Source organism: Helianthus annuus, chromosome 14 (genome assembly GCF_002127325.2).
Source record: "Helianthus annuus cultivar XRQ/B chromosome 14, HanXRQr2.0-SUNRISE, whole genome shotgun sequence".
Classification (NCBI taxonomy): domain Eukaryota; kingdom Viridiplantae; phylum Streptophyta; class Magnoliopsida; order Asterales; family Asteraceae; genus Helianthus; species Helianthus annuus.
Window position 1 is genome coordinate 125,541,908 of NC_035446.2, and position 11,535 is coordinate 125,553,442.

The window sequence follows — 11,535 nt, forward strand, 5'->3', positions numbered from 1 at the left end:
TAGGAGTTGTGTGGAAAGTCCTATTTTCCTAGAAAGTCTAGGAAGCAATAGTATAGTGACATGTGGCATGGATGTATTTTAACTAGAGGGGCAAACATGTAATTGCATATATTTTTTTTATTTTTGGTAATTATCTCAATTTATATATTTTTGCATGTTTCGTTTTGTAACTGATTTCTATGCATCAAATTCGGGATTGTAGTTTCTTTTCAATCCAAATCTATTCCAAATTCCACGAACACGAAACACACATCTATATATTATAATCCGATCATCCTATTATTCATCAGCAAAGTTCTTATTCTATATTTTTTAAGTCTGAAAGATCATGGCTTCGAACACCCTCGCTGATGTTGCAGATGGTAATTGCAGTTACCTTTTTAGCATTTTTGTATTGTTTTACTATAACCTTTATTCAAAATATTCAGATTGTTCTTGATGATGTGTTTTAACAGCAGAGGTCACCTTGTTAAAATCCACAGTTTTTTTTTTACGAGCAAGACCATCAAGCTTTGTTGTTGGTGATGTGTTTTAACAGTTATACAGATTCTTATTTGTCTGTGTTTTAACCGTATTGTGTTTAACAAGTTTCCTGTTGCAACAGATATTGAGGGTGTAGTCAACCTTTTATATAAATCATGTTAATGTTGTCTGTTAAATAGTGTTGTGTTTTAACAGTTATTGAGCCTGAAGACAATTTTTTTTAATGTTCCAGAGTGGATGTTGTGTTTTAAAAGTAATGTGTTTTACTAGTTATGTGTTCTATTTTAGTTTCTTATTGAATGATGTGTTCTAAATTGACTGTGTTTTACTAGTTATGTGTTCTAATGTAGTTTCTTATTGAATGATGTGTTCTAAATGTACTGTGTTTTACTAGTTACGTGTTATTATTGGATGTTGTGTTTTAAAAGTAATGTGTTTTACTAGTTATGAGTTCTTTTTTGTAGTTTCTTATTAAATGATGTTTTTTTTAACTGTAATGTGTTTTACCAATTACTTGTTTCAACAGATGTTGAGGTTGTGCCAAACCATCATCATGTTATTGGTGTTGTGTTTTAACAGTCATACATGTTCAGGGTGTTTTTGTTCATTGTTTCACATGAGTTGGATGATTGTTTGTAGTATGAAGGTCACCCCTTTTTTTACATAGTTGAATGTTGTGTTTTAAATTCCATAGTTGCAGTTTTTTGTTCATGTTTATTTTAAACTCTTTATGTGTAAACATCAGTTTGTTATATGTGATGTGTTTTCAACAGTTGTTGAGTTTGATGTGAATGTTTTTTTATAGGTTCACCTCTTATCATTGAATCGCTGTTTTTTAAGTTGCGTTATGTTTGGTTAGTTATGTGTTTTATACCCTTTTTTTGTCATGTCTTGTAGATGCACCTAATTACCAAGTACGTGGTGTTGAACAAGTTTCTCCAAACACCGGAACGAAGAGATATATTCCGGATTCACCCTCTTCGTTGACGCCAGCAGAGGGAATGTTATTCGACACAGTTGATGACGCGTATAACTTTTATAAAACTTACGCAGAAGCGGGAGGTTGGACTGTAAGGAAGGGCACACAGCACGAGAACCGTGGTATTGTTATAAACAAGTACTTTTTCTGTTCAAAGGAGGGTCAAAAAGACTTTCGACCAGTTGATACTTTAGTAGATCAGCCGTCCGATAGGTGGGTACGTAGGGTACCATCAAAAAGGACCGGATGCCAGGCTGCGATCAGAATAAAACTTACCGATGCTAAGAAGTATTTGCTTTATCATTTTATAGAGGCGCACAACCACGATTTTGTGCATGAAGAAGATTTACATCTTCTCAAGGAAAACAGGGGTATTAATCGTGCACACGAAGAGATGATAAACAAGATGTCACATCTCAACATCGGGCCTGTTCGTGCATTTAACATTATGAAGGAAGTGTATGGTGGGTTCGACAAAGTCGGTGCTACCAAAGTCGATTTTAAAAATTTCAAGAAGGAGTTAAATCTTTTTATCGGAGAGTTTGATGCGGAAATGTTTGTCAAGCGTTTGATGAGAAAAAAGGAGTTTTTACCGAACTTCTCTTGTGAATATGAAACCACAGACGAAGGTGTGTTGAAGTGCATTTTTTGGGCCGACGAGGATATGAAGAGAAATTATTATATGTTTGGGGACGTTATATCATTTGATGCTACATACAAGCGTAACAAGTAACTATGAGTTTATTTTTTTACATATTTATTGTGTTTTAAATCTTACTGTGTTATAAATACATCATGATTTGTTTTTTCATCGCTGATTGTGTGTTTTTTTAAAGGTATAACATGATGTTTGTCCCTTTTACTGGGATTGATAATCATAATAGGAACGTGACACTTGGTGCTGCAATTCTCGGTTCGGAAACGGCAGAGACGTATAGCTGGTTACTTAGGGCGATCAAGAACGCATACGGGTACGCGCCTCCTGTAATCGTTACTGACCAAGACCCTGCGATGAAAAGGGCTATAGCTGATGTTTGGCCTGAGTCGAGGCATCGGTTATGTATGTGGCATATCATGGATAAACTCACTACAAAGGTATGGGTTTTATATGGCAGGGTTTTATTTTTTTTTATTTTTTGTGTGATTTGTTCTGTGTTTTAAAATTAATTTTTTTTTTGTCATTCACGATACAATGTGCCATTTTAGGTTGGGGCTGCCTTATGTTCAAATACAGATTTCAGGAAAAGATTGTCTGCAGTTGTTTGGACTGATTCTCTATTGCCCGAAGCTTTTGAGGCTGAATGGGCCGCTATTATTCATGATTTCGGGTTAACCGACCATGAATGGCTGACGTATATATATGGGCTACGTGAATCATGGATTCCAGCTTACTATCGTGAAGAAGAAATGTCTGGTCTTATGCGGACATCATCTAGGTCCGAAAGCGAGAACCACTTTTTTGGAAAAATTAGCAATCCAAAGTGCACGTTGGTTGAATTTCTTAGCCACTTTGATACGGCTATTGAAGCGCAAAGGCATGAGCACCGAAAAAACGATCATGACACTCGATACACCAACCCTGGAGAGTGGAGTGATTTTGTTCTCGAGAAGCAAGCAGCTCAAATATATACTAGAACTTTATTTTTTGATGTTCAACTCGAGATTCAACATGCTATTCATCGTTGTGCGAGTATCAGATTAGATCACGTCGGTGATTTCATTAAGTTTTTTATAAAGGATCTCGATCAGCCATGTTCTTCGTACTTTGAGGTGATTGTTTATTTTTTCTTTATGTGGTCTTATTTTTTGTCTATTATTTATTTTTTTATGAACTGTGTTTTATTTGATATTAAATGTTACAGGTTATGATACGCGAGGAGGATGTTACTGTTAAGTGTACATGCAACAGGTTTGAGCAGTTTGGGCTGTTTTGTAGTCACATTTTTTGCGTGTTACGGATTCTTGATATAAGGGAGTTTCCTAAACAATATATATTGAGGCGTTGGACGCGTGAAGCTGTTCCAAATAGTTCCCCCGGGTCCATTCTTACGGATGGTGGAAATCCAGATCGTAGTGACGAGGTTAACCGGTGTGTTCGGGAGATTAGTCACGCAACGGAGTATGTCGTTAACAAGCTGATTTCAAATTTTGATAAGTTGTCTGATTTTCGAGACCATATCAAGCAGTTTATGTCAGCCGCGGATGAAGCTCAAATAAATGCACCTCCCAAGACACGACGTAACCGATTTGCTGAACTGCTAGGAGTTGCTCCAGAGAGCACGGCCACTATCCGTGTTCCAGTTGGTACCAGGTTCAAGGGCTGTGGTTCTCATAAACGCCTTAAATCTCAAAAGGAGCGAGCCGTAAGTCAGTCTGGAAGTAAACGTCGTCAATGTTCAGTATGTAAAAAATACGGTCATAACAGAGTAACGTGCTGGAAATACAACGTGGCTGGGGCTGAGGCAGGTTCTTCGCGGAATGCTGGTGGTAATGAAGACACAATTCCTGAAGGAGATGCTGCTATGGTTGTTCAAGGTGATGGTACTGGTTTGAACGATGATGATGATGTGTTTTACACATCTGGAAACGATGCAGATATGGACGATGAGGAGATGGCATAGTAGGATCTTTTTTTATCAATATTTTTCTAAGTACTTTTTGCTGAACTATCCGTTTTTTAGTTTTATTTTTTTATCGTATGTTTGTGTTGAGATTTGGTTTTGGTGATTTTAAGACTGATTTGTATTCGACATTTTATGAAAATAGTTGCTTTAGTGTTTTAGTTTTAAGCTCTTTATGTAGTAGCCATATCTGTTTTACGGGATTCTGGATTTGTTCGTGGGTTTGGCATATTTGTTTACTTCGTTAAAAATGTGTTTTAAACTTGTTTTAGTCCATAAAGTGCAGTTTTCAACTGTGTCTTAAGTACTCACTTTGTTCCAGAGTAACGAGCATACTTTTTAAATGTTAATGTGTTTTAGTAGTCATATGTGTTTTAGCATACTATAAATGTTAAATGTTAACTTTGTTCCAGACAAAACACAAGCCTTTTAAATGTTAATGTGTTTTAACATTTTTGATTTGGATTATGTTCCTTAGAATCCATCCGCCTGTTATACGTAATGTGTTTTCACAGATATTCGAACCTGAAGTCATTCTTTTGTATACTTGAAGGTTTTTTCAAATATTTAGTTTATGTTATTGATGTTAAAGTGCGTTAACTTGTTTTAATGTATGTTTTCACAGATACTCGAATCTGAAGTCAATCCTTTGTATACTTGAAGGTTGTTGTAAACTATTTAGTTTTTGTATTTGATATTTAAAGTGTTTTAACTTCGTTTTAAGGCATAGACACTTGATGATATAGATAGGTTGCTTACCAGATTTCATTATTGGCACTAAGTATGTAGACTGTGTTTTAAGGGGTCACACAACTGTAACAATGCCTTTTCCAGACAAACCATCAGCCTCTTTAATTGTTAATGTGTTTTAACAATTTTAATTTGGCTTATATTCCTTAGGATCCATCAGCCTGTTATATGTAATGTGTTTTCACAGATATTCGAAGTTGAAGTCAATCTTTTTAATACTTGAATGTTTTTGTAAACTCTTTAGTTTCTGTATTGATATTAATGTGTTTTAAGTTTGTTTTAAGGTACAGATGCTTGATGACATAGATAGGTTGGTTCCCAGATCACATTATTGGCACTGTGTTTTAAGTATCTAGACTGTGTTTTAATAGGTCATAGCACTGTATATCTTTTGTAGATTGAAACAAAGTAATAATATAGCCACAAATTCACAAGGTTCAAGAGGTTCAAAGTTAACATATTTGTACTTGTTAAAGTCATTGAGATAACTGAACAAAACAAACTAACTGGGTTTTAAGAAAATCAGTGCACAATACGTCAACAAACTACCGCTAACAAAGTTTTTTTTCGAGAACATGTCATTTTAAGCTAGTTATCCAATCTTGCAAGGATTGTGTCATAGGCTTTTGATTCTAGCCTCTTTTTTTCATCCGCCGACAACTTGTTATATTTAGCAACCTCGGCTTTAACAAAACCTCTGTACTCGTTTCCTTCACTTAGGAGCATCTTCGTAATGTACTTACGCCAGAGATCATCAATCTCTTTGCTTTGCTTGTATGAAATCTCACCCGCATCAGTGCACTCATTTGAGAATCCGCATTCCCAACCTTTTCCAGATACGCCCTTGTATGTTTCCATATGGCGCATCAGGAAGACGCCACAATCGATTACATTATTTTTTGTACGCCATGGCATTTCCAATCGTACCGGCTCAACCTTATCGATCACCCCGCCCGCCGGATGCCCATTTTTTTCCAAGTACACCGATAAAGCATCACGCTGCACGATAAACAGTTTAAATCAGCGCTTGTGTTTTAAGCTGAATGCATTATAATGATCAACGTAATTAACAAAGAGATAAATTTAAAGTTCTGACTCAGTGTGTTTTAAGCTCTTAATACCGTTATTAAGTATAGGCACAATACTGTAGTAAAGTAATAAAGTAATACACATGTAGAGGCACAATACAACGTAGAATTAAGTAACAGTGTGTTTTAATTTAATATTTATATGTTATTATGTTCTACACTGTGTTTTAAAGATTCACTAGTGCTGCTAACGTATCATTCATTTTATCAAGTGTGTTTTAGCACACTAAACTTATACTTATCATGAAGTGGGTTTTAACACATTAAGTAACAGTTTAAGTAACATTTTAATGTGTTTTAGCACACTAAACTTATAATATCATCATTTAGAGTCATTTTATTATCACATGTGTTTTAACATCAAACCTTATTCATATATATTTTGTAAACATTTTTTTTGCAGTTTTTAATTTTTTGTGTTTATAAAAAAATTGTAATCCAAATGACATGCATTTACATAACATAGGACTTTTGTATTTTATATACAGACGGGCGTACCAATTTTTCCGGCCTTTTTTTGTATTTCGCTTGCATTGAGACATCCTTAGCGCTGTTGTCCAAAACTTCTACCTTCATGTCCTTTAAATTAAAGCATACACAATAGAAATGAGCTTCGTGTAAGACTGGTACAAAGATGAGGGCATGTTCAGGTATCTTTTTGACATCAGCTGAAACTAAAACCGGTTCCATGTTGTCTCCGAACGTTTTTGCTCTTGATTTTGCATTTTTAATGTAGTCGTCTTCATTCTGCATTTCAAATTAATCGTGTTAAACAATATTTATTACTAAAGTTGACCACTTAAATTGCAATTCCAATATGATCAGCCTTACCAACATATTGACTGAACAGAACAGGCGTGCGATGCTTCCCTTTAGCTTGAATTTTTCTTCGTAATTCAACAAATCCGCCCACGCGCTTATTACCAATATGTGCACCTCGATTCCCGGCAATAATGATTCGAGCGGAGATCTCATCACCGGCACTCCTTTCTTAGTTCTGAAGACAACATCCCTAATGTATACAAATGTGTTTTATTAAATGTTTTACAATTTATTCATCAGAATCAGTTTCAAACTGTTGTGAGTATATCGGTGCATTACTATTTTTTCGAATACAATATTAATGTGTTTTACCAAAACAGATGTGTTGTAACATACCACATTGAACCCCAGGCTGAAAACATGTATGAGCTGACGGAGAGCTCAGCGTTTTCAAGCTTTGCCTTAATCGACACTGCCCGCTTCACGTAAGGTGACCTTAGAGCATCGGTCAACTCTGTTTGTCTTTCCGGTCTTATTTTCGGCTTTCCAAGGTCCAGATCGTGTATTAGCCGCCCACGTCTAATTGTATATTCGTACTCTTCCTGTGTTTTCTGGGAGATTGGTGTGACGGCGAGTGCGGTCTTCTCCATTTCTTCAACCTGAGTCTTCTGTGCGGGCGGCTCAATTACTGCAAGCTGAGTCGTCTGCGTGGTTGTCTTGTCAACCGTCTTGCATACCTCTTCGGCCAATGAAGGTGTCCACTACGACAACTGTGACATATCCAAATTCTCCTTATTTGCCTCTTTTTCCGGTGTTTTATCATCAGGAGTTTGTGGTTGTTCGGTTGTCGTACACGTTGATCCGACCTTTTTCAACTTATCTGTCCACAATTTGTGTACTTCTTTGATTTTTTCACTTTGGGGGTACAATTGGAAACCTTCTGTAAAAGTGTCGGTTATCCTTTTTACACATTCGTCGAATTGATTCAAGAAAACCTCCAACATTCCCGCATGTACCTGAATTACATCATACACACTTTATCATATTCTTATTTCTCCAATTACACAACGTGTTTTTACCAGGTTATAATGTGTTTTCCCTATCAATATTTGTGGTTCTTTTTTAATTTTTTATGTTGTTTGTGTTTTACCTACCAGCAGTGTGTTTTATTAGCAAACAGAATATGTGTTTTAAATGATCAGGCTGTTAATACTTTAATGTGTTTTACCATTCGTAAAGTGGTTTACCAATCACATAAATGTGTGTTTTAACATTTAGCAGTGTGTTTTACTAATACCAAATATGGTTTAGCTGCAGTGTGTTTTAGCAATCACAAGGTGTATTAAATCAGCATTGGTGCTACTTCCAAACCCTGCACTATGTTTTTACCATTATTAAAAGTGTTTTACCTTTTTGGAAAATGCTATTTTCCAATCATTAGTTTGTTTTTTTATTATTAGTGTGTTTTTACCAAATAATTATTAAATCAGCATCAGTATTCTGTTTTTACCAAATAATTAGTGTGTTTTAATAATTCCAGATTAAGTTTTTTGGTATTCTGAATGTGTTATTAGCAAACAGAATATGTGTTTTAAATGATCAGGCTGTTAATACTTTAATGTGTTTTACCATTCGTAAAGTGGTTTACCAATAACATAAATGTGTGTTTTAACATTTAGCAGTGTGTTTTACTAATACCAAATATGGTTTTTAGGTAGTATGATTGTGTGGTTTAAGATGTTAAGTGTAAATAATTGGAAAATTATAAGATTACCTCGTCGCTTTGTGTCGCTGGTGTCGATCCATATTGAGATGCCATAGATGAGCTAATTCCCGGCTGACTTTGTTGTGTTTGTCCCCACTCGCCGGTTTCTCGGTAGTATCTTTCTATATCGGATGTATCTATAATAGGCACTCGTTCCTGGCCAGCTTCTTCATTCATGCAATCTGCGAAATCGGCTTGGAAACCCGCATTAACCGGTATTTCTTCTACAACACGCGCATTTTCCGGACCACTTTCAATTAAAATTTTCTTCTTCCCAGCCTCTCCGGCTTTCGGCAGCTTCTTTTCAGTCTGTTTTTTTTTCGGTGACGGTGAGACCGGAGGTTTACCATGTGCTTTACCGGCCGGCTTTACGAATGTTTTTTTCTTTTTTTCCGGAACACACTTGGTAATGTGTTTTTCAGCCTTCGGTTCATCTTTTTTCTTTGTTTTCACTACTTCTGCTTCGATGTCATCATCACTCTTTTTTGCAAATGGATACCTTTGTTCCGGTTGCAACTCGTACTCTTCCACTAAGATTTGATCTAATCTGACCGAGTCCAACTTTATGCTCACTGCCTCGATATCGTCATCATTGATATCTTCGATGAGATGCGCTGCTCTTTGTTCACCTTCTTTGTATATCTTCTGGTCACGTATCAACGCAGCCTGTAAAAAACCAAATAACGAAACTAACGTCAGATGTGTTTTAAAGGTTTGGTATACTCCAGGTTGTGTTACATCACCTATAATACTGTTTAACTATTCTTAGAATGTGTGTTGATGGTTTTTATATACATAATGGTCTTCAAAATAAGTTTTGAGTCTATCGGTGCATTTCTATTTTTTCGAATACAACATTAATGTGTTTTACCAAAACAGATGTGTTTTAAAGGTTTGGTATACTTCAGGTTGTGTTATATCACCTATAATACTGTTTAACTATTATTAGAATGTGTGTTGATGGTTTTTATATACATACTGTGTTTTACTAGAACAGATGTGTTTTTACCAAAACAGATGTGTTTTAAAGCACATTACTCTTTGTTTTATATTAGGAAATTACATATCTATTTAGAACATACCACTAGCAATGGCATTGGTCCAAGGAAGGGCTCCTTTGGTGTCCATGCTTCCACCGTTCGATCCAGACACCTGATCATGTACTCACACCAGTTAAAACTTTTGATATCCTTCCCTCGATGCAATGCTGGTAAAAACTTCATATTAATTGATGAATTCGTAGTTGTCTCTCCCAGAAGTGTGTTGTAGAACAACAAAAAGTTCAACACAAAGATCCGTCCGCTCGCTTGTTGCCCCTGCATGTATGTTTTGAACTGAACAGGCGTCAAGCGTGCAGGATCACTTTCGAATTGTGCTTTCCATTCTGCCACAACCTCGTGGAAATCAGCCCTTGCCCTCGCTACTTCCTTTATTTCTTCGTTCCCTCTCGGTACTCCGAACACATCGTGCACCAATTCCTCTGTTATTTGAATGTGGTGGCTACCGCAATTCAAGACCCGTGTTTTAGTGTCGTAATTATTTACCAACCACCAACTCAGAGTTGAGGGAATCGGACCCATTCGAAAGCTAAGTATTGACCCGAAACCTATGTTTCGGACAGCCCCCCGTTGATTTTCGTTCAAAGATTCCATTAACTCCCCCATGTGTTTAAGAGCCAATCGCATAGTTAGTTTCCCATCAGCAAGTGGTATGTAATTCTTTACCGGTTGTCGCTTCTTGTGTGTTTTAGAGTCTTTGATTGATGTAGCATATGCGGGTTGTTGTGTTTTTTCAACTACTTTTTGACCCGCACCTGACCTTGTTTTTTTCCAAGGTGGGTTGTCAAAATCATCATCAGAATCGTCTATTGTCGTACCTGACAAAACACCAATATACCAAGCCGGTCAGCAAGTCAGTCTTTTAAGTATCTGAAATTTAGTCCTTAATATTAACTTTACCGTGTGCTGCTTCTTTAATCGGCTTAACCGTTTGTACAGTCGCAGCTTTCTTTTCTTCCGGTATGATTCCAGCCTCTTTGTGCTTCCTCTTCTTACCGGTTTCGTTTCCCTTTTTGTTTGTGGCGGCTGATTTAAAGCCCATAAAATTTGTTAGTACTATGCTGTTGTGTTTTAACTCATTGAACATATGGTTTCACGTTCGTTCATTTAACTTACATATGGGAATTTCACTTTTTTCGTTTGGTTCCGACTGTAATACGACATCTTTATCCATTACGTTCGGAAAGAGATGTGCAATGTCAGACAGAAGGGTACCGGCAGGCGGTTGTTGTGTGGACGATACTTTGCTGTCTATTGTTTCTTTATGTTTTTTAACACGCTCAACTGTTTGTAACAAAAATTAACACAACTTATCAGACAGGTGGCCATATAAGTTACCCACCCCCCCCACCTTTAACTGCCACAACTAACCGTACCCTGTAAAGGTGATCCTTCTTCTGTGTCCGATTCATCCAGTATTATTGGCTTGTCCGGTGGGTTTCCGGGTACCCTTGAAAGCCATTTTCCTTTTATTCTCTCACTTTTTCTCCGTTTGACTGAAAACACATCTTTGTTATTTATAAAACACATTTCTACTGCCTTATCTAATAAATTAACCTTAAAACAAACATGTTCACCGTAAACTTATGACCAAAATGACCTTAAAACACATATGCTTTACACCCACATCTAATAAAAAAACCCATTAACAAAAACAGTTTTTTCGACAACACATCATTACCCTAACAGTAAAACACAGCATGCTAATACATTACAATAAAACACATTTTGTTCAAAAAGTGTACATCAAACCTATTTTTAATACGAATAAAGCACTTACAGGCTGACAGTAAAACACATCTGCACTGTTCAAGTAAAAGGCTGACATTAAAACACATTTTCAGTACCCTAACCATTAACAAACACAGTTTATGGAGAACCCACCACACAACCTATCCATAAAACACATTATATTTACACCTATCCCATAACAGATGTATGTTCAAAAAAAGGTACATAAAACACATTTGTCCATTGAAACCATCTAACTACCTGTGTCTAAAACACATCATCGGAAACACACCCATAA

The 11,535-nt window shown here is 36.3% G+C and overlaps 3 protein-coding genes across 3 annotated transcripts; 1 reads left to right on the forward strand and 2 right to left on the reverse strand.

Annotated features, from left to right (window-relative positions):
• The first annotated feature begins 328 nt into the window (after nucleotides 1-328).
• Nucleotides 329-4,251, forward strand: LOC110907321 (protein FAR1-RELATED SEQUENCE 5-like). Its single transcript, XM_022152317.1, has 5 exons — nucleotides 329-362; nucleotides 1,381-2,191; nucleotides 2,299-2,557; nucleotides 2,669-3,232; nucleotides 3,325-4,251. Exons 1-5 carry the CDS (start codon nucleotides 329-331, stop codon nucleotides 4,081-4,083), a joined length of 2,427 nt encoding a protein of 808 aa, XP_022008009.1. The 3' UTR covers nucleotides 4,084-4,251.
• A 1,068-nt stretch (nucleotides 4,252-5,319) lies between these two features.
• Nucleotides 5,320-7,367, reverse strand: LOC118486648. Its single transcript, XM_035983235.1, has 4 exons — nucleotides 7,080-7,367; nucleotides 6,753-6,933; nucleotides 6,420-6,668; nucleotides 5,320-5,832 (listed from the first exon to the last, which is right to left on the reverse strand). Exons 1-4 carry the CDS (start codon nucleotides 7,331-7,333, stop codon nucleotides 5,422-5,424), a joined length of 1,095 nt encoding a protein of 364 aa, XP_035839128.1. The 5' UTR covers nucleotides 7,334-7,367; the 3' UTR covers nucleotides 5,320-5,421.
• A 50-nt stretch (nucleotides 7,368-7,417) lies between these two features.
• Nucleotides 7,418-11,036, reverse strand: LOC110907320. The gene is made up of 6 exons (XM_022152316.2): nucleotides 10,883-11,036; nucleotides 10,623-10,790; nucleotides 10,407-10,532; nucleotides 9,531-10,324; nucleotides 8,458-9,114; nucleotides 7,418-7,699 (listed from the first exon to the last, which is right to left on the reverse strand). The coding sequence occupies exons 1-6, from the start codon at nucleotides 11,034-11,036 to the stop codon at nucleotides 7,445-7,447; spliced, it is 2,154 nt and encodes a 717-aa protein (XP_022008008.2). The 3' UTR covers nucleotides 7,418-7,444.
• Between the last annotated feature and the right edge of the window lie 499 nt (nucleotides 11,037-11,535).